This window comes from Protopterus annectens, chromosome 1.part2, assembly GCF_019279795.1.
Source record: "Protopterus annectens isolate FY-2018-M chromosome 1.part2, PAN1.0, whole genome shotgun sequence".
NCBI classification, from domain to species: Eukaryota; Metazoa; Chordata; order Ceratodontiformes; family Protopteridae; genus Protopterus; species Protopterus annectens.
In genome coordinates, this window is record NC_056727.1 from 227,400,984 (window position 1) to 227,422,049 (window position 21,066).

General features: G+C 40.2%; 1 protein-coding gene across 1 annotated transcript in view; it reads left to right on the plus strand.

The window, feature by feature from the left end:
- Positions 1-21,066, plus strand: part of SLC1A4 (solute carrier family 1 member 4) — a 1,171,557-nt gene that overhangs the window by 874,937 nt on the left and 275,554 nt on the right. Inside the window, 1 exon segment of the mRNA XM_044055695.1 lies at positions 7,987-8,220. Within this exon segment, the coding sequence (XP_043911630.1) occupies positions 7,987-8,220 (234 nt within the window).

Genomic DNA, 21,066 nt, shown 5'->3' on the forward strand with positions numbered 1-21,066 from the left:
TTGCAGATTCTGTTGCAACATTCTCATTTTGGACTGGGGGGGGGTTGTCTGTGCTGTGTGCTGGGAGGAGTAGCATGCCAAATGTGACAATATTGCACTTTTTGGCATTTAATTTAAGACCATTTTTTGTGCACCAGGTATTTACAAGTATAACTCTTTCTGAAAGATTTGGGCATCAGAGGAGAACTTGACAGTGACTCCCTGTTTACAGTCATCTGCAAACATGAATAGCCAGTGGTCTTAATTCATGGCCCAGAGATCGAAAAAGTAAATTCTGAACAAAAGTGATCCTGGCACTGAGCCCTCTGGAACACTGCTGGTTACCTTCATACTCTCTGATGAGGCTCTGGCTACTTGCACAATGTAGTTTCTATCCTTTAGCCAGTTTGCTGTCCATTTTACCACATAGGGATCTATTTGTAATGCAATAATCTTATTATGCTAGCATGGGGATGGTGCCAGATATCTTCATCTGGCCAAAATACATAGTGTGGACAGCATGACCACTGTCTGTAGCCTGTATTACTTTTTTAAAGAAGTTGACTAGATTTATTAGACAAGCTCTACCTTTGAGAAAGCCAAACTGCTGCAGGTATAGCCTGTTGAGATTCATAGATTCATAGGTTCATAGATTAGAGATTTTTAATATTGGGACTTATCATAGGTTCATAGATTAGTACTAGGCTAATTACCCTTGCGAGCCATTTTAAGCCTAGCCAATTATCCCCTGTGAGATTCAAACTCTGTACCTTGTGTTTGTAAGGCAAACACCTTAACCATTAGGCCATCCTCCCAACCCCCCAGGTCACTTATATGTTCCATGGCTTTGCAGATGAGATTTATCAAGCTGATGGGCCTATAATTTCCAGGGTTGGTGGTGGGGACACCCATGTGGTGTAGTATCACCACTGCTGTTCATCAAACCTCAGAGACAAAACCAATAGATAGACTTAGGTTAAATAGCTTTAGAAGTGGCTCTGCAAGGGCTTGTTTAGTACTGTTTATTCATAGGTGTGTACTAGGCTAATGACTCTAGAGCCTTTACAAGCCTAGCTCAAAAAATTTGCCCGAGCACCGTGACACCTGATGTTAGTTCACAGTGCCCCTATCCAGTAGGGCAACTGGAGTGATCCCTGGAGTGAACTTTCTGTGACCCATCCACTCGTCATGATTTCTCTTGAAGAGGGTCAGCGAGGTGCTCTGCTTGACATGAATGGGAAACTTATTCCAGAGTATGGGCAGTCTTTGGGAGATGAACCTATCCCTCCAGCATGTTCTGTTAATTGTGGTAATGAGGTTGTGATCTCTGGAATGTGTGGAGCGGTGGGGGGGATTGGGATTTCTTTAAGTGTAGCATTTCAAGTAGGGCTGGGTCGGGTATGGCTTTGTAAGTCAAGCAGAGATCACCTCTAAGTAGACGATAAGAGAACAGCTGAAGTTTCTTGAGTATGTCCATGTAGGACATATGTGTAAGGCCTAGGATGATTTTTGTGAAGTACTTTTGTGGCCTCTCCAGCTTTTGTAGGTGTCTGGTCAGTTACATGCCAAACAGGATGTTATATTCAATGATTGGTCTAATGAGGGATGAGTAGAGAGGGATGATGACCTCTTTCTTCCTGGATGCGAAACCTTTGGCTATAAGATGTGCCACGTAGAAGGACTTTCTGACCACAGTGGCAATGTGGTGGTCAAAGGTGAGGTGGTTGGTGACCTGGGTGCCCAGATCTCTTATGGCCCTTCAGTGTTTATTGAGCTCCCATCAACATGCTAATTCATGGGAACTGAGGCTTTTCCAAAGGGGATTTTTTGGCATTAAGCTTTAGGCCATGGTTCCGACACCAGTCATTGGTCTCAGAGAGGCCCTTTTGTAGGATGCCTTCATCACTTGGGGAGTTGATAATGACTCCTAGCTTGCAGTCATCAGCTAACTTGGTCAGTCAGAGTCCTTCTGTGTTGGCCTAGACTTCTGAGAAGTAGATGCCAAACAGGAGAGGGCTCAAGGCCGAGCCCTGTTGGACTCCACTCGTGACTGGTCGATAGTCTGACTTGGAATCTGCAACTTTCACTCTGTGGGTCCTATCTGTGAGCCAATTTGCAACCCACATAGTGAGTTTTTCAATAATACATGAGTGGGGAATGGTATCAAAGGGCTTGACAACCTTGGTGACTCCCTCAAAGAAGTCAACCAGGTTCAGCAGGCAGGATCTCCCCTTGACAAAGCCAAACTGTGTGGGGTCAAGAGTCTGGGAATTGCCTATATCTTTGTTAAGCAAGTCCATGATGATGCGCTTTATAGCTTTGCATACCAGACTCGTCAGGCTAATGGGGCGATAGTTCCCAGGGTCTGTAGTTGCTCTCCCTTTATGGAGCGGGATGACTGTAGCAGTGTGCCATTCATTAGGGACATAGCCTGAGGTAAGGCAGTGATTGAACAGGGAACACAGATGTGGTGCCAGTTCATTTTGTAGCTCATGCAGGACACAGCCAGGGTAATTATCGGGTCCCATGGAAGCTGTATTATTGGCTTTGGACACTGCAGCTTTTACCTGTGCCGCAGAAATGGTGGGTACCAGGCTGGTATTGTGATAGGGCCCTGGGGGGGTAAAGTTGGCACTGAATCTGTCGGTCAGTATGTTGGCTATATCTGTTGGCTCATTATAGGATGTGCCATTGTCCAATAACTCAGAGCAAGTCTGGGTATTGCCTTGGAGGTTTTTGCTATAGCAGGCTTTGTGGTTGTTTTTGGTGTCAGCCGCAATTCTACCTTCATAGCTGGCTTTAGAGGATTTGATAAGGGATCTCAGCTTTTTGTTGAAACTGATAAGGAAGGTTTTCCAGTCTTGTGACTTCATTTTTTTCCACAGTAGTTTCTTCCTTCTGTTTTAGAGTTTACTGATGGCTGGGGACCAGCCAGGAATATTATTGGGTCCAAGTCTTGGAAAGTACCTTCAGTGTATGTTCTTTAAAGATGATGAGGGATCTAAGATCATCAGGGTAAGTGTGTTTTATATAGTAACCTCTGGGGTAAAGCTCACATTGAATTTGTTTGCTAGTGTGTTGGCATTTTCTTCTGGCTCAAGGTAGGTTTTGCCATTCTGAGTAAGTTCAGAGCATTGTTGGATGTCACTTCTTACTTTTCTAGCATAGCTAAAATGGTTTTGAAATTGTTCTTTGCTTCAGATGTTAATTTAAGTTTATGTTCTCCCTTAGTAGACCTAATGGTATTTTTCAAGTCTTTAATCAATTTTCTGATGTTGCTCTTGATATGAAGGTTTTTGATTGCTTTATATTTTAAGTTTTCTTTTGTCTTTTTCTGTAGAGCTTATTTGTGTTGGTGGGCCATCAGGGTAGTTTGTTTTCAATGTCCCAGTATATTTATATCTGTTGGGGACTGCCACTTCTATACATTTGTCGAAACTGGCATAGAACTTATAGAACTCCTTTGTGAAACTGACTGCTGTGGCAACATCTGGGATGATGCTGATATAAATTAATTTTGAGACTTCATGGAATTTGATGAGATTAGTATGTTTGAAATCCTTAAATTCTGAGATATTAGTGTTGGCAGGTTTAGAGATTTTGAAGGTGAAGGTCACTAGTTTATGGTCCAGCTTAACCAGGGAATGAGATACCACAGGTACAGTACATAAAGAAACTATTTCTGTAAGGATTAGATCAAGAATAGTGTGCCCTCTAATGGGTTTGCTAGTAATTTGGCCCAAGGAGTTCTTGTTTATAAAATCTAAGAATTTTGGTCCATGTCCTACAGTTTAGGTATAGGTATTCCAGTTTATGATGGATAGTTAAAGTTCCCAGGGCAATGGAGTTCTTATTTATAAGGAGTTCATCAACTACATTTGTGAACTTTACGTGCTTGTCAGTGAACATGCAGGGTGTCCTGTAACATGCTATAAACTGGTGGTTGTGCCTGTTTAATGTGACTTAAGCTCATTGAGCTCTGTTTGTAGGTCTTTAAGAATTTGATTAGGGGTGATATACTCCCTAACAAATATGGAGATGTTACTACAGTTTCCATTGGGTCTGAAGGCATGGTAGGTGCAAAACCCAGGTATGAGGGAAGTGCTTTCTGGACATTTAAACCAAGTGATAGTAATTACACAGCTATGTATGCACTTCAAATGCAGGAAACCTTCAAGGTCAGGCAGTTTGTTTTTGTCGAGACTTCTGGCATTGAGCAGAGCCACCTTAATGTGATCAAGGTCTGAATTTCATGTTAGTTATGTTGAGATATCCATCAGTTGTCCTGTACATAACAAAGTACTATGGAGCAGCAAAGGCTTTAGCAAGCATGCAAAAGCCTTTGAGTAAGAGGTACAAGCCTTTCTTAGCAGAGCAAGCAGGCATTTCATCCCATATTGACACATACTGGATCCCCCTGGAATGACTCTGTGAAGATATGTGAAGGCTGCCAGCCTAGCCAGATAGAATTTTGTAGATACTTCTGTCATTTGTAAATATTAATATAAGCCGCAGGCTTGTTCTCTTAAATGGAAGAAAATGGTGGTAAATATAGAACTTCAAAAATGTAACCACATTGCAGTCTGCTGGAGGTAAGCTGATAAGACAAGCCGTGTATAATTCTTTGATCTCAAACTCAGAGCCAAGATGTCTGGATGAAGGAATTCTTGCTATTGTTTTGAGACCAGAGTTAATTTCTAGAATTTGCATGTATAATGTATTTTATTGCTGTAGCTTCCTGACCAGGTGCAAGATCAAAAGGGCTGTTACACTCTGGGTTTCTGTTAGCCTGGGAACCAGAGAGAAATTATGTAATTTAAAATGAGTCAGTAGTACTGTGTTATCAATTTAAGGGCAGAGAGCCTCAAAGCATTTGGTATTTGTCTTGAGAACACCCAGCTCTCCAGCACTCTGCCTCTGCTCTATATGTAAGTTTATTTTAGAACTGTGTTTGCTATTAGATATAGCTAGGAAATATGAAGATTAGAATAGCTGTTTTTTTCTGTCTTGATGTCAGAACTGTTCTATTGTATTATTTTAAGCATTTTCCTGAGATGTCTGAACTCTTGACTATCACTGTGTTTTGTAAGAAGTATTGTGTTGTGTTTTTATTATTTAGTATTACATATTTTTAAACATTTCAACTGTGATTGTTTTATGTAGAGATAATTTAAGCTCTAGAATACATTGCATGTATATAATGATACTGTCCAAGCCACCCCAAATAAGCCTTGCTGTTCAGCCACACTTATCAGTTGGATAATAATATTGCACACTAATAATTGGATACCCCTTGATAAGAGCCCTATTAGTAGCTTATATTAGTGGTTGATGGCAGTGATTACTACCTTATATCCTGGACAGAACGGGCATAGCTGGAGAACCTGTGCCAGCCTTCCCCAGAAGTGTCTATGTGTTTGCATACAACTCATATCCCAAAGTGTGTGTGTGTCAGCTACTTGGGCAGGGACAGGAAGCACTGGTTGGACAGAAAGGGTGCTGGAGGTTTTAGCTTGACCAATAGGGTGAGATTTGGACCCTATTGCCCCTTGAAACAAAAAAAAAGATAAAAAACAATATTTTTTTGCAGGAGGGCAAACCCAGCTGCACTACTAAGCTTCCTGATAATTAGGTATACTAACAATGAGATCACACAACAGTAAAGTAAGTACAGATTCCCAGACCCTATCGTTCCTCGATTTCAGAAAGAAAGCAACCAGAAGGCTGAAAAACCAAGCCTGTAAGAGCATTTGTTCTTACAGACTACAACCATATATGTGTGACTGTATATACATATATACCTGTGTGTGTGTGTGTGTGTGTGTGTGTGTGTGTGTGTGTGTGTGTGTGTGTGTGTGTGTGTGTGTGTGTGTGTGTGTGTGTGTAGATGTATATGTATATATGTCTGTATGTGTGTATATATGTATATATATATATATATATATATATATATATGTGTGTGTGTGTGTGTGTGTGTGTGTGTATATATATATATATATATATATATATATATATGGGTCTATGTTGTTTTATCGAGATTTCGAAACTTTGAAACCCATATGGCCGAAACCATATGATCGAAGTTTTGAAACTTCAAAACTGCAACAAAAACACTAAACCTAAACAAAAACCTTCACCTTTATGATTTTGCAGGGGGGCAAGCTCCCATGCACCCCCCCACACCTCCTGCTACTTAAATGTACCAACTCCAAGGTCGCACTACAGCGAGGAAAATTTTGATCATATGGTCTCGGACATATGGGTTTCAAAGTTTTGAAACTTTGATAAAACAAGGTAGACCCATATCTATATATATAATATACACACACACACACACACACATATATATATACATATGTATAATTCACAAACATGTGTAAGTGTTTGTGCATGTATGTATATATACATATATGTTTGTTTGTGTGTATATCCTTTAAGAGATCAGTGCATTAATCTGTATTAATATTCTTGAATGTACATTATGTGGTCTCATATCCTGCATATGAGGACTCCTGAAAGTAAATAGTGATGAATCTAGTAGTATACAGTCTGTGTCTGCCTTTCTATTTGAGCATGCTGCCATATCAAATGTCAGACTAGGTTGTGGTGTAATGGGGCAGCAGTACAATTTCAGAGAATGCCACCATAACCCCTGTGTAAAAATGTCTCCTTCATCCCTTGCTGTTTGAGAAACCGGGTATACAAATTTGCTTGCAAGATCCTTTGTCCACACAACTACTTCTACTTGTTATTTAAATCATTTGCCTTTTTTGTCTTCAGTAAGATTTAACCTGTTTACTCTAATGGTAGCCCTGGCAGAGTCTGACCCTTACTGAACTTCTACCATTCTGTTTAACAATCCCATTAAGAAACTTTTGTCTTTTAAATCTCAAAATGCCAGTACTTTCACAACCCACATCCTTTTGTCTCCTTCCCCCACTGAAACATTTGTGTCTCTGACCATTTTCATCCCTTCGATGCCAGCCCTCCCTTATTTTGGACTTTCCAGATGAGACTGATCAATAATATCTTAGCCTTCCTCTGATCCTCTTTCATCCCTGCCTTTCCTACCCACTCCTTCAAGCCCCTCTTCTGCCTTCAGCTTTGTCCCACATACATTTTTAAACAAAAAAATTAATTTTTTTCTAACCACTACAGCTAAATATTATTACTGCCCTTTTTCCAATATATATATATATATATATATATATATATATATATATATATATTACTTTATTATAATGTTTTGACTTTTGCATAGTTTTACTATTTTCTTACACCTTTCCAGAATCCTTATAAAGTAGCACTAGATCTTATTTCTGAGAAATATGTCTTCATATCTCTGTCTCTATTCTCTCTTTCTCTCTTGTCTATATGTCATCAGAGTTTTGCAACCTCCCATTTTGTTTATGATCACTCCCTTTTCTAAAAAAATACACGCCTCCCGTATCTCATCTATCTTTTTAAAGTGAAGTGCTGTGCCTTCCAATTTAGTGGAAACATGATAAACAGCCGTCTCAGAGAAGCCTGCTCCCCTATCATTGCAAAATTTATTTTCCACCATTCCCCTTCTGTTTCTGTTAGAACCCCTTTCCTGACGTGGCTTTATGTAGGCCTGGGTTAGAGTAAAACCTCTCACCTGTTTTAACAAGTGTAGCTCTTTTGAACTGTTCACAGGCTTTGATGTTTACAAAGTCTATTACTAAAATCATGTCACTAATAGTAAATGAGCTTGAATTCAGCTTAATTATGCTAATTGTGATGTTTATTTAACTTTTATTCAGTTCTGTATGTCAGTGCATGCAGTGTTATTCCATTCTATTGTCTTACTCTGCAGTAACTGGTGTAAATATAGCTGTGAATCCTAAGCCTGAACAAACTACTAGCTAACCCTAACAACTATTTGGTAGCATTCTCCTAAGCAGCATGCAGCTATACAGCAGATGCAGGGGTTCATTTGCCACATGGCTATGAAATGTTTAACACATCTGCTTTGTTTTTAAACAGGTACATACCAGTTGGCATCATGTTCCTTGTCGCAAGCAAAATTGTGGAAATAGAAGATGTCGTCTTGCTAGTAACCAGTCTTGGAAAGTACATTATTGCATCAATAATAGGACATTTTATTCATGGAATGATTGTGTTACCCCTTATCTACTTTGTATTCACTCGCAAAAATCCTTTCAGCTTTCTACTTGGACTGATTACCCCTTTTGCAACTGCCTTTGCAACTTGTTCCAGGTATGTGTTTTTTTTTTTCTTTGTAGAAGAGGCAGGGAAAATTTAGCTGTGTAGTAAATCTATGACTATTTTTGTCTAGTACTAATGTGCAAAGTGTACTGTCTTAGGGTTACTTTGATACTAAAGAGACTTCAAGGTTCAATTATCTCAGTAAGATTTTCACATACACTACCACCAGAAATCATTTAAAACTTTCTTGTAACATAGAAAGCAGATAGTTTAAGTGGTGCAAACAAAAATGGACTTTGATAAAACATTTCAAATGATAAACTGTAACATCTTTGTAAACCTTTGTGTTTGTGGTTCTAGTTTATTTGGTATTCTGTTTCTCAGAGTTGCCCTTTAGGATGGCAGTCCCTTTATTTAAAAATGGTCTTCTCTACTATTGCTCATTGTAAGATGACAGTAATCCAGTCTCGGACGAACAGATCCATCCACAAGGACAAATATTTTCTTATGGAAAATACTGCTGTTGCTTTTAGTGCTTTTCATAGTTTACTGTGTTAAAAGCAAGGTGTTTTTCCTTTAGTGTAGGCCACTGTTTGGTGAATGTTGTAGCATCTTTGTGCTCTCTTGTTAACTAATATCTCCCAGCTAGTAATGTTTATATCTGGTTTTCTTCAGATACACTTGTGCTGTATATTTGTAGAGTTTTGTATGACCTCCAGAGGATCTCTGGCCAGCACTGATTTGGAAATACAGAATCTGTCTTACTTGTTGAGACGCAGATATCCAAAGACAATGTCCAGTCCAGGAAATCATTATACATTAGGCCCAGTACCTCATTTCGGGTATCACCAGCCTCAGCAAGATCACTAATATTTATGCATTGGCCTTCCCATCTTATGTACAGGATTTTCTACACACATACATGGTTGCAACTGGCAAGAATCTTTAAATAAGATCGGCAAGTCACTCAGGTTCTGTGTCCAAAAACACAGTGTATAGATGATAAACCGTTTATTTTTATCCTGGTTTTCTTTCTTAGGATATAGTTAAGAATATGCAGCAAAGCAGTTTCTCAAAGTAGGCATTAGCCCAGTGGATCCTGTATAGGATTTTGATGGCTTTAACAGAGTTGTGTTGAAAATGCTATGCTCTTGATTTGACTGCCTTCATTATTTCTGAATGATTTGTCTGTCCTGTATTAATAAAGTCCTCATATGGTTGTTTTACTACAGGCACCCTTTGTTCATAAACTACACTGGTGGCATCTATCTATCTGTCTATCTATATATCTATCTATTTATTTATTTTAAGTTAAATGGACTGCATCATGTGGACCCAATTTTAAACACAATGTATAACAAGAAGTTTAAGCAAAATGAATAAACAAATAAATAAAACAAAGTAAGACAAGCACAATTAGCTATGCCGCGGTGGTACGGCGGTAGCGTTGTTACCTCACAGCAAGAGGTTCTCCCGTTCGATTCTCGGCTTGACTTGGGAGTGCCTTCTGTGTGGAGTCTGCATGTCCTCCCCGCGGTTGGGTAGCGTTCGAAAGACATGCGTGCGTAAATGGGCGTGCCTTTGTTGAAGGTTGGGCATCGAGCTGGCACCTCGGCGTTTCGTAAAAATCTACTGCCAATCATTAGTGGACTGGAGTTCCGCTGTGGTGACCCCTTACCGGGAAAAAGCTGAAAGACAAACAACAACAACAAGACAAGCACAATTAGCTGCAGTGTAGATGAGGGTAAGTCAGATTAAAGACAGTTTTCAGAAAAAAAAAACTCTGCCCAGTAAAGTGCCATTTCTAGACTCTGTTTTTTAAACATTCTCTGAAATTACTCTGAGTTCAAAAACACGTTTTTTAAGCATTGTGCTTATTATCCACCTGCACAGACACACACCCAGTAACCTCCAATCATTTTATATTGTTTACTACAAGCTCATTGCTGATTTGAGGAAATGTGTGTTTTGAACTCTGAATATTTGCAGAGAGACTGGAATTTCAAAGGGAATATATTATCAGAATATTTTCAGTTAAAGAAAAATCTGCAAATCACACAACCAAAACCAATCAAATATGAACTGCCACAGAATGTGTTATTGATACTAAGTTATGGTTTAGTCACTTTAACACTTGTAACATTTTAACACATTATGGTAAAGGCAGGAGTACTTAGTATTAGCTATAGTACATTTGAGAATTAGTCATGCTTTTAGACAGACACGGGTTAACAAATAAATTACTGCTGTAGTCACTGCAAGACTGGGTGTAACATGTACCCCATTGTAGACTATGCAGCCATATTTAGTAGGTCAGGCAGAGGAAACAGGAAGTATCCCTTACACAGTATGATATGTTCGGGTGCCACTGCCTGATGTATGTCAGTGACCAGATAAATGAGAATATCAGGTAGCAGATCAGGACATCATAGGAGAGCATGAAACATTTGTAGTCAGTGCACCTGAATAAATGTGTTTCAGCCTGTTTTGGAAAGTGTAAGTCTGGTCATAATTTAGGTGCTCGTGATCTGTGTGTTCCAAAGTTAAGATTCCCAAACTGAGAAAGTTCTCATGTAAAGTTCAAATGATTTGTGAGTGATAAGTGCACAGAGGGCTGACTCTGATGAGCATAGGGACCTTTTAGACTACAAGATTGATAACATTTTTAGAAATAAGAGTTAATGATTCTAATTGAGGAATCAGTAGACTAAAATGCAAATCTGTAGATTGGCATTATGGGTAATTTAGAGGCCTCCTGCTTTGGTCGGGGTGAAGTAGGGATGCTCCCGCCCCCTTTTAGCTGATTTCACCCTAAATGGCATGTTTTATTCAGTGCTACCTGTGATCTCTGACAGTTTCTAGGGATTTGGCTAATAAGACAGGGCAATTGCATACTCCAAGTTGGCAAAAAGCACCCCTTTGCCAAAAGAAAATGGGTCCTTAGTGCATACTCCAAGTTGGCAAAAAGCACCCCCTTTGCCAAAAGAAAACAAGGCTTCCTTGTTTAAGAGCTATATACTCCTTCATTATTTCATTTATTTTAATCAGCACTGAGCACATTTGATTTATTTTTTCCTCTAGATTGCTGGAAGCCTTATCTTGCACCAAAGCTGGAGTTTGAAATGTTTTTTGCCAAAAATCTGCAGGATTATTCCCAATTAGTGTTTTCCAGTCACCTTTTCTAGTTGATTTTCTTTCAGGCTGTCTTAGTTTCTTCTTTTCTGGCATTCAGGCAGTGTACTTACTAACCAGTAACTGAATTTTATTCAGGTTGACAATATCACTGTCTGTTGTTTCTCAGTTTCTGTTTTCACACTGGAAGAGATGAAATTACGCTGTTGATCAGTGCGCAGCCGTCTTGGAAGTCTTCTAGAAGAGCTAGGCAGTTTTATAAGATTTTTTTTTTATTTTATTGATTTGTTATCCAGGAAAGTGAAGTGCTTGTCACAGACCTTTTTCACCCATGGCCTCTTCAGGATGAGGCAAGTATAAGTCTAATATGTAGGTACAATCTTTTTTTTGACTAGCCAATCAGTAAACTTGCTTTTGGAAGGAAACCACAATATTCAGACAAAGTGCATGTAGAAATGAGGAGAACATGCATCTTCCACACAGAGAATCCCAGACCATAGCAGTGTGCGGCAGGGACCCTAAACACTGAGCCATCATGATGCACAAGGATCCTTTTAGCTTGGCAAGGATTTTCTTAGTGTATACAGAAAGATGGATGGAGATTGACCCAGATGAGTACCTGTACAAATTCCAAGAAACATTAACTGTGTTAATTAGAAAAGTAAGACTGTTAAATGTGAATATGGTCAATAAATATGTCAAGTCCAAGTTTGTAATATTCCCCCTACTTGAAGGTACAATGATATGGAAGCAGCAGGAGTGTGGAGGTATAGTCCCTCTTTTCATGGTGTTACATGAAGTTTTGAAATTTAGTCTAGAGTCTTTGATACTATAGTTTATTTTTCGTAGCTGCAGGACTTGCAAGTCTCACATTTTTGAGAGGGAGTCAAGCTAGTCTCCTGGGTGTTTGACTTGGTTCATAATTTTACTGGAAGAAGTCAGATGCCACCTGGCTGGAACTTTACTCAGTCTTCTTGGTGTACCAAGAAACATGGCTTTACTATTTTTTTAAATATGGCCATAGTACCAGGTTGCTGAACCACGCCTCATTTTTTTTTAAATGGTCTAAGCCTAGTCTGATGTCTGAATGAAGTGGGAGTGAGGACCGTGTGTCATGGCTGTTTGCTTAGAATATAGGCGGGATGTGGGTAAATGGAAAGAGGAATGCAGAGATAAAATGGTGACCAGCAGAGGTCTGACCAGTGAACTGTAAAGGACAGCCATGGTTACAGTGACAGTGTAGGAGTATACGTGACTAATCTGTCAAAGAAAAGAATAAGCATATTAAAAATTAAAAAAAGAAAATGAATGTATGAACCAGCACATAAAGGAATCACTTAGGGCATATAAATTAACTTCTGTCAGAGTGTCGGTCACCTTGAGTCAGTATATGTTATTCCAGTTAGTTTTCCATTTCCACATACATTAGGATCTTGTTGGTTAAAGACAAAAATAAAGTTGTAGTACTGTGATCAGTGAGGAATCTGTGCATTTCTGTGTGGGATTTTAAGTTATGCAGAAGCAACCCTGTCAAGCATGTTAGGGAGATGTCAGAGAAGAAATGCTAGCCTGAGAAAATCCATTCATAGGTTCATAGGTTCGTACTAGGCTATCTGCCCTAGGGCATTTATAAGCCTAGCCAGAGTGTGTGTGGCTTTCGCCACCCCTTGGGATGAGAATACTACGCCCATTTAGGGTTTAGTTTACTGTGCCTCTGTCTAGTAGTGATACAGAGATGACCCCCGGGGTAAACCTACGATCTCCCATCCACTCGTCAAGATTTCTCTTGAAGAGAGTTAGTGAGGGGCTCTGCCTAACATGGACTGGGATTCTGTTCCAGAGTGTAGGGAGCCTCTGGGTTATGAAGCTGTTCCTCCAGCACGTCCTATTTATTTCTGTGTTGAGGTTCAAATCTCTTGCTCTCGTGGCTCTGATGGATTTGGATTTTCTGAGGTGGAGCATGTCCATTAATTCCGGATTGGACATGGCCTTGTACGTCAGGCATAGATCACCTCTGAGTAGGCAGTATGCGACTGAATAGAGCTGGAGTTTCTTCAGCCGGGCAGCATATGACATATGTTTGAGACCCTTTATCCTCTTGGTGAGGAACTTTTGGGGTCTTTCCAACTGCTGCAGGTGTCGGGCAAGATACATCCCAAATGGGGCATTGTACTCAATCATGGGCCTGATAAGAGAAGAGTACAGGAGCACAATGACCTCTCTTGATCTAGATGTGAATCCCTTCATGATAAGGTGGGCAATATAGAAGGTCTTCCTAACCACCTTGGCAATGTGAGTGTCAAATGAGAGGTTACTGTCAACTTGGGTGCCTAGGTCCCTGATTACCTCTTCCAGATTTTAATGGATTACCACCTATGTGGTAATTTGTGGGTACCTTGTTTTTCCCAAAGGGTATGACTATACATTTTTTGGCATTCAGTTTAAGGCCATGGCTCTGGCACCAATTATCTGTTTCTATGAGGCCTCTCTGAAGGATGCTTGTGTCCGCTGGAGTATCAGTTATGGCACCCAGTTTGCAGTCATCTGCGAACTTTGTCAGCCACAATCCTCCTATGTTTGCTTGCACCTCGGAAAAATAAATGCTGAACAAGAGGGGTCCCAGGACTGAGCCCTGTAGGACACCGCTTGTGACTGGCTTAGAGTCTGACATGGCTCCAGCAATTCTGGCCTTGTGGGTTCTGTCCTTGAGCCAGTTTGCAACCCATCTTGTGACATATGGGTTTACATTTAAGGTGGTGAGTTTGTCTATGATGCCCGAGTGGGGTATTGTGTCGAAGGCTTTTGCAAGGTCAAGGTAGGCTGTGTGAACTGCCTTACCCTCATCAATGGTCTTAGTGACTGTTTCAAAAAAGTCAACCAAGTTCAAAAGGCAGGATCTGCCCTTGACAAAGCCAAATTGGGTAGGATCCAATGTCTGTAGGTCCCCAATGTCTTTGTTTATGAGTTCCATAATGATCCTTTCCATAGCTTTGCAGACCAGGCTCGCTGCTTATGGGGCGGTAATTTCCAGGGTCCGTAGAAGCACCGCCTTTGTGGAGTGGGACCACTGTTGCTGTACGCCACTCTTTGGTATGTATCCTGTAGTAAGGCTAAGATTAAACAGCAGCCTTATGTGCGGGTTTAGTTCCTCTTGGAGTTCATGTAGCACACAGCCCGGGACACCGTCCGGTCCCATTGATGCTGTGTTTTTAGCTTTGGAGAGGGCGGCTCTCACCTGGGCATCTGTGATATTAGTGAGGCTACACTCTGCTGGGATAGATACATCTCCTTTCGGGGGGGCGGAGAAATTTGCACTGAACCTGTCTGCTAGAATGTTGGCAATGTCTGTGGGTTCAGTGTATTTTGTGTCATTTTGGACTAACTCTGAGCATATCTGGGAGTTTCCACCCAGGTTTCTAACATAGCTAAAGAAGGCCTTGTGATTGTCTTTTGTGTCTTTTGCGATTTTTCTCTCAAAGTTGGCCTTGGATGATTTTATGAGTGATCGTAGTTTTTTGCTAGTACTGATCAGAGATGCCTTCCCTTCTAGGGATTTTGCTCTGTATGTTATGCTCAGTATGTTATGCTATGCTAAGGCAAAGGGATAATAGAGGAAGCCTTCTTGAGATCTGGGAAGTAACCACTGGTAAGAGAAAGGTTGATAGCTTGATTAAATGGAGTGGATATACAACATAATTTACAGGCTTTAGGAATTTTGGAAGGAGCCCATTAGAGCCTTTTGGGCCATAACATGGCAAACATTTTAAACAGATTAGCACATATTTTAATGTAATTTGCTGGAATCTAAATAATGAGGCAAAACTATGATAACTGGCAGTTAAAGGATGAATAGTAGGTCTGGACTTGTACATCAGAGTGATACAGTGCTGTGAGTAATAGTAATCAAATGGTACTGACTAATATTTTTCATATGTCAGTGGTTCAAGATGTAGCACACTCGCCTTTGGGGCAGAAGGCTATAAGTTCTATTCCCACACCGGGTAGTTCAATTGCTGACACTGCAGTGCAGCATAGGGATGGTGCTACACTCCTGACTGTGCCGTCCTTTGGATGAGACATTAAACCGAGGCCTCATCTGCTTCAGTTGGTGGTAGCTCAAGTGGACATAAAAGCTCCAATGGCACCTAGTGAAATGTATAGGGGAATACCTCCAATGCCCTTGCCAAATTGTCCCCAGTAGCATAAATACCACCTAGGGTCTCCCCTGAAAAGAGGCTACTAGCCTAGCGGGACTAACCCAGTCAATAATGGATAAATAAATAAATATTCTTTCTTCTGTTTGTTATAAAACATGGTGATTGTTCTTAAATCATTTAATCTTCTGGTAAGGTTACTTAAATCTTACCAGAAACATCTTAAACTACTTAGAAGGAGTAATAGCCTCTTCTGTAGGAAACTTGGTTTGACAGCCTTTATTATCGTTTAAATTTTGCTTCTGATGGTGAAAACTGAACCAAAGAAGAGTCATTGTTAGGAATCTGAAGGTTGACTAGGCCTTTTTATTGGCATCAGATGAATTCCTACATTCAGGCTTAAGGCATTGTGCTGGACTCTGACAGGTACTCGTTTTTCTTGTATTAGTAATAAGATATTTAGAAGGAATGGCAAGGCTATGTCATCCTATCCTAGGTACATACATAGGTCTAAAATATGGTAGCAAGCTTATGAAGCCAGTGCATTTTTCTGGTTGTGTTAGATGGAGTTATAATTGATGTTTTGGTAGCTTTTGGGTAGTTGGCTGAAAAGCAAGTGGTGGCTTTGAAGACAGTTTGAGTGTGTGTTGTGGGATGGGATCTGATGGGCAAAGCAGCTATCAAGACTGTTGTAAACTTCCAGTCCAGGTCAGATCACAGGCTGAAATCGTATAGGTCCCTCAAAAGTTGAGAACTGAAATATATCTTATACAGAAAACTATACTGACTTTCTGCTCAGTACCATCAAAACTTAATAAATACATCTTCAGATCAACTAACCCTCATATCCCAATTGACAACATCACTACCCAGTATCTTTACCCACTTCCGCGGTGGTGCAGCGGTAGCGTTGTTGCCTCACAGCAAGAGGTTCTCCCGTTCGATTCTCGGCTTGGGTTGGGAGTGCCTTCTGTGTGGAGTCTGCATGTCCTCCCAGCGGTCGAGTGAGCGTTCGAAAAACATGTGTTGAATGGGCGTGCCTTCGTTGAAGTTTGGACGTTGGGCTGGCAACTCAACACCATAAAAAAAAAAAAAAACAACTGCCAATCATTAGCGGACCGGAGTTCCACTGTGGCGACCCCTAACTGGGAAAAGCCGAAAGACAAGCAACAACAACAACAACTACCCAGTATCTTTACCCCCTAGCTGATTATAGCGCAACATTTTTTTAAAGAAATAATCAGAAAAACAAAAGCTCAACCATCTAAATTCAGTGCAATCTCTGAGGCTGAATTTACTACTTTACACCCCATCTTTCGAATAATGTCATCTGAGCTGATTGCTAAACCTCTGACACACATTTTTAATTTCAGCAACAACCAGAAAGCACCCCACCCACTTTAAACATGCCACTATAATCCCATTGCCTAAAGTCCTCAAACCTAACATCGATAAAGGTTATTGGCCCACTTCTAACATATGGCGTCTGACCAAAATATTTGAAAAACTGCTGTACAACCAAATTTCCGTAACACATTCAGTACTATGACTGCTCTTTACCACAGTCATTAATAAAAGCTAATGTAACATGAGTGACATCCTTCTCACAGGAAGATTGATCAGGTACGTAACTAGAACCTTGAAGACTGTCAACCATACACTCCTACTCAGTAAACTTAGTAAGCTCAGTTTTGGACCAAACTCTGTTCAATGGTTTAACAGCTACCGTGAAAATAGAACCTTTCAGGTTTATAGCAATAAGACACTCTCTGACCCAGGAATTCTAAATATCACTGCACCCCAAGGATCAATCCTTAGACCACTGTTATTCTCCATATTCATAAATGACCTAACCTATGTTCTTCCACAGCTCATCTTATTCATGTACACAAACAACCTCTTGTTCAGAGAACCCAATCTTTCTTCCCATTTGCAGAAAAAGCAAGAAAACATTTTTTCCTCTGTAATTGATCTATTAAAAATAGACTAATAACAATAAATAAAGCATAATGCTGTTCACTACCCCTTTAAGATTGCAGCTCTTCCACAAGTAACAGTGAAAGATAACTTCAATATCTCCATAACAAATGTGACTCAGCAGAAATATCTAGGCATTCTGTTTGACCCATCATTATCATTTACTGTTCACACTAGTTCCGTAATAAACTGCTTACTCAGCTAAAACTCTGAAATAGAATGTCCCAACTCCTTTCATCAAAAGTACATCAGTCACTTGCCAGAAATGTTCACATTTCCAGACTGGAATATTCACTACCTGCCCCATCTATCCACTGTACTACCAATACCCAAAAGGTCCAACTGTAGAAAACAAAATATGTCACTTTGTGCTCTTAGCTACCCTGTACATGCACCTGACCTTTTTAAATGATTCCATTGGCTACCAGTACGCAGCAGGGCGTTAATGATGCTTAGTGCACACATATTTAAAATTGTTCTGTAGAGTCAGTACCCTCCTGTAAAGACCATGCTCTCTGTAGAAGACTCAACATATGCACTCAGGAGCTGCCAAAAAGAAGGAATTACATGATTAGACCTCAGTTTGATACCATTACAGGGGAAAGAGGATTTACAAAATTGGCCCTGCCACCTGGAAACACTTATCCACATAAGTAAAGTGACAGGCTTCATTAGATGATTTCAGGATAAACATCTGAAACAAGAAATTGCCCGTAAATGTTTCTGGGATATGGATAATCAACATTAGAATAAACTGATAATATATTTCCTTAAAATACAATAACAGCAGTAATCCAAGAGGATAAAAATTCTCTAATCTGTTAGATCACATGGCAAGCACTATTGTCAATAATGTAAATAACCTTTTAACATTCTAGCTGGTAGTCTTTAGCAATTGCTATGTATTGTATTGGCATTTGCTCTTCATAATTTATATGTTGCATTGCTCCTGTTATGATGTTGTTTAGGAGCCCAGGTCATAGCTGAAAAGAACCATTGACCAACCCACCTACCTGGTTACCAGACTGCAATAAATAAATAAATGAGTGGTTATTACAGTTTGTACATTCAAAAGTTTATACTGAGCTTCCAGCTAAGGACAGTCAAGAAGCTTTAGACACATTGTCCATGTGGCGATAATGATAGAATAATTTCCAAAGGAGAGAGAATCATTTACATTAATACCAGGCATGAATCTGTTATTACCAATCCAGTCATTGAGGTTGGCTTTGAAGACAATTGGCAAGATACTTTATTTGATTTGCAGAGGGAGTGTATTCCAAGGGTGTAGACTATTTTGAGTAAGAAACTTGTAATGTCAGCATATGTTGCTAATCTTACAGTGGCGGTCTGGGTCTTGGGATTGTTTGTTTGCCACACTGTTCATTTTAAATTGGGAGGAGAAGGTGAAAAACCTGCAAGTCTTTCGTTTTTCAGTACAGTAAGCTTAGGTCACCTCTTAAGAACCTATATAAAACAGAGATAGAAAGTAGACAGAAGGTGATTTTCATTTTATTCAACGATGGGTCTATTAAGGGAGAAGTATAGAGAGCGATGACATTCCGTGACCTGGATGAAATATCCCAGTCAGTAAGCTGTGTGATGTAGGACTGCCAAACAACAACAGAGATGTGGTGATCAACAGATAGCTTTTTGTCCACATATGTACCAAGGTTTCTAATAACAGACTCTGTTTTGGGGGTTGTCAGTGATGTGATAAGCAGAATAGTAAGGAGTGTTGCTGAAGGAAACTGTGATGTATGTATTAGCATTTAGGGTGAGCTCATGGCTGACATGCCTGGTGTTAGTCTGATCCAGTCCCTGCCAGAGAATATGGGTATAATGAGGAGAGTTTCTAACTGTATCTGATCGCTAGTCATTCAAAGACTTGGTCAGCCAGAGACCTTGGATATCCATTTTCATTTTTGACAAGTAAGTGCGAACTAAGAGGGAATCCCAGACCGTACCCTGTGGAGCAAAACTAGTGACATTGCTGTGGATAGAGGAGACACTTCTTGCCTTTATATTGTGAGTGATGTTGGCAAGTTGGTTTGCTGTCCAACAAACAGTATAAGGGATAACACTGAAAATGGAGAATTTATCTATGATAACTGCAAGGTAATGATGTCATAAACTTTGGCAATGTCAAGACAGGTAGGATGGAGAGTCTAGCCATGTCTAAAGCTTTCTTGACCTTGTTAAAGAAATAGACTGGATTGAATACACATGACCTGCTCTTACCAGTCCAGATAGATTAGGATCAAAGGTTTAGAGGTCATCTGTGTAGATCAGTTCAGTACTATTGCACTCCACAGCTTTATTACTGTGATCTGTCCTGGGTCATCCCTTTCAGATAGGTATTAATGTGGCTGTTCTCCAAACTTCAGGTCCATAGCCTGTAGAGACACCGAGATTTAAAAAATTAAAAAGGATTGGGATATGTGGTGTTTGATACTTGCTAGCAGAGTCTGGAATAATACTGGAACTCAAATTTTCTTTTGAGTTCATGTATGTCTATATGTCACTGCACTTACTTGGAATTATTATTTCTAATTCATTCATTTAGAATCAGTTCTGAAGTAAAGAAGAAAGCAAATTTCTTACCAACCAAAAGTCCTGTGTATTAACCATTAGAGAAAAACTAAAGGCTAGACAACTTCTGTTTTACACACAATTTGACTTTTTTTGTATTCATTGTAAATATCATTGCTGCACAAATTACACAAATGTATAAGTGTTAGGTGAAGATGGACATCTGTCCTGCAGCTGACCTTTTCAACGGCAACACCCAGATCTGCTCTGCGTTACAGCACAATGGCATGAAAATTACAGAACCAACTGATATTACCAGCATCCTGGCAGATAGGTTCAGTGCTAACTTTATCCCCCTCTCACCCACTAAAGGGCCCATATCTATACAGAAAGAATGCAGTATCCCTGTAATCACATGTATACAGGTAAAAGCTGCACTCTCAAAAAACCAAAAACACAGCATCCATGGGACCGGACAACATCCCAGGCTGCGTTTTACACGAGCATCAGAACAAACTGGCTCCCCACCTAAGCACCATGTTCAATCATAGTCTCACGTCAGGCTTTGTGCCCACTGAATGGCGCAAAGCAACAGTTATCCCACTCCACAAAGGGGGAGCCACCACTGATCCTGGGAACTATCGTCCTATGGATGGGTCCAGAATTTGGAGGTTACCAGTGTCTTTGTTTATGAGTTCCATGATGATACGTTCCATGGCCTTGCAGACCAGGCTCGTCAGGCTAATAGGGTGATAGTTCCCAGGATCAGTGGAGGCTCCCCCTTTGTGGAGTGGGATAACTGTTGCTGTGTGCCATTCAGTGGGCATAAAGCCTGACGTGAGACTATGACTGAACATGGTGCTTAGGTGGGGAGCCAGTTCGTTCTGAAGTTCGTGTAAAACGCAGCCTGGGATGTTGTCCGGTCCCATGGATGCTTTGTTTTTGGTTTTAGAGAGTGCAGCTTTTACCTGCATAGATGTGATTACAGGGACTCTGCATTCTTTCTCTATAGATATGGGCCCTTTAGGGGGTGAGAGGGGGGTAAAGTTAGCACTGAACCTGTCTGCCGGGATGTTGGCAATATCAGTTGGTTCTGTAATTT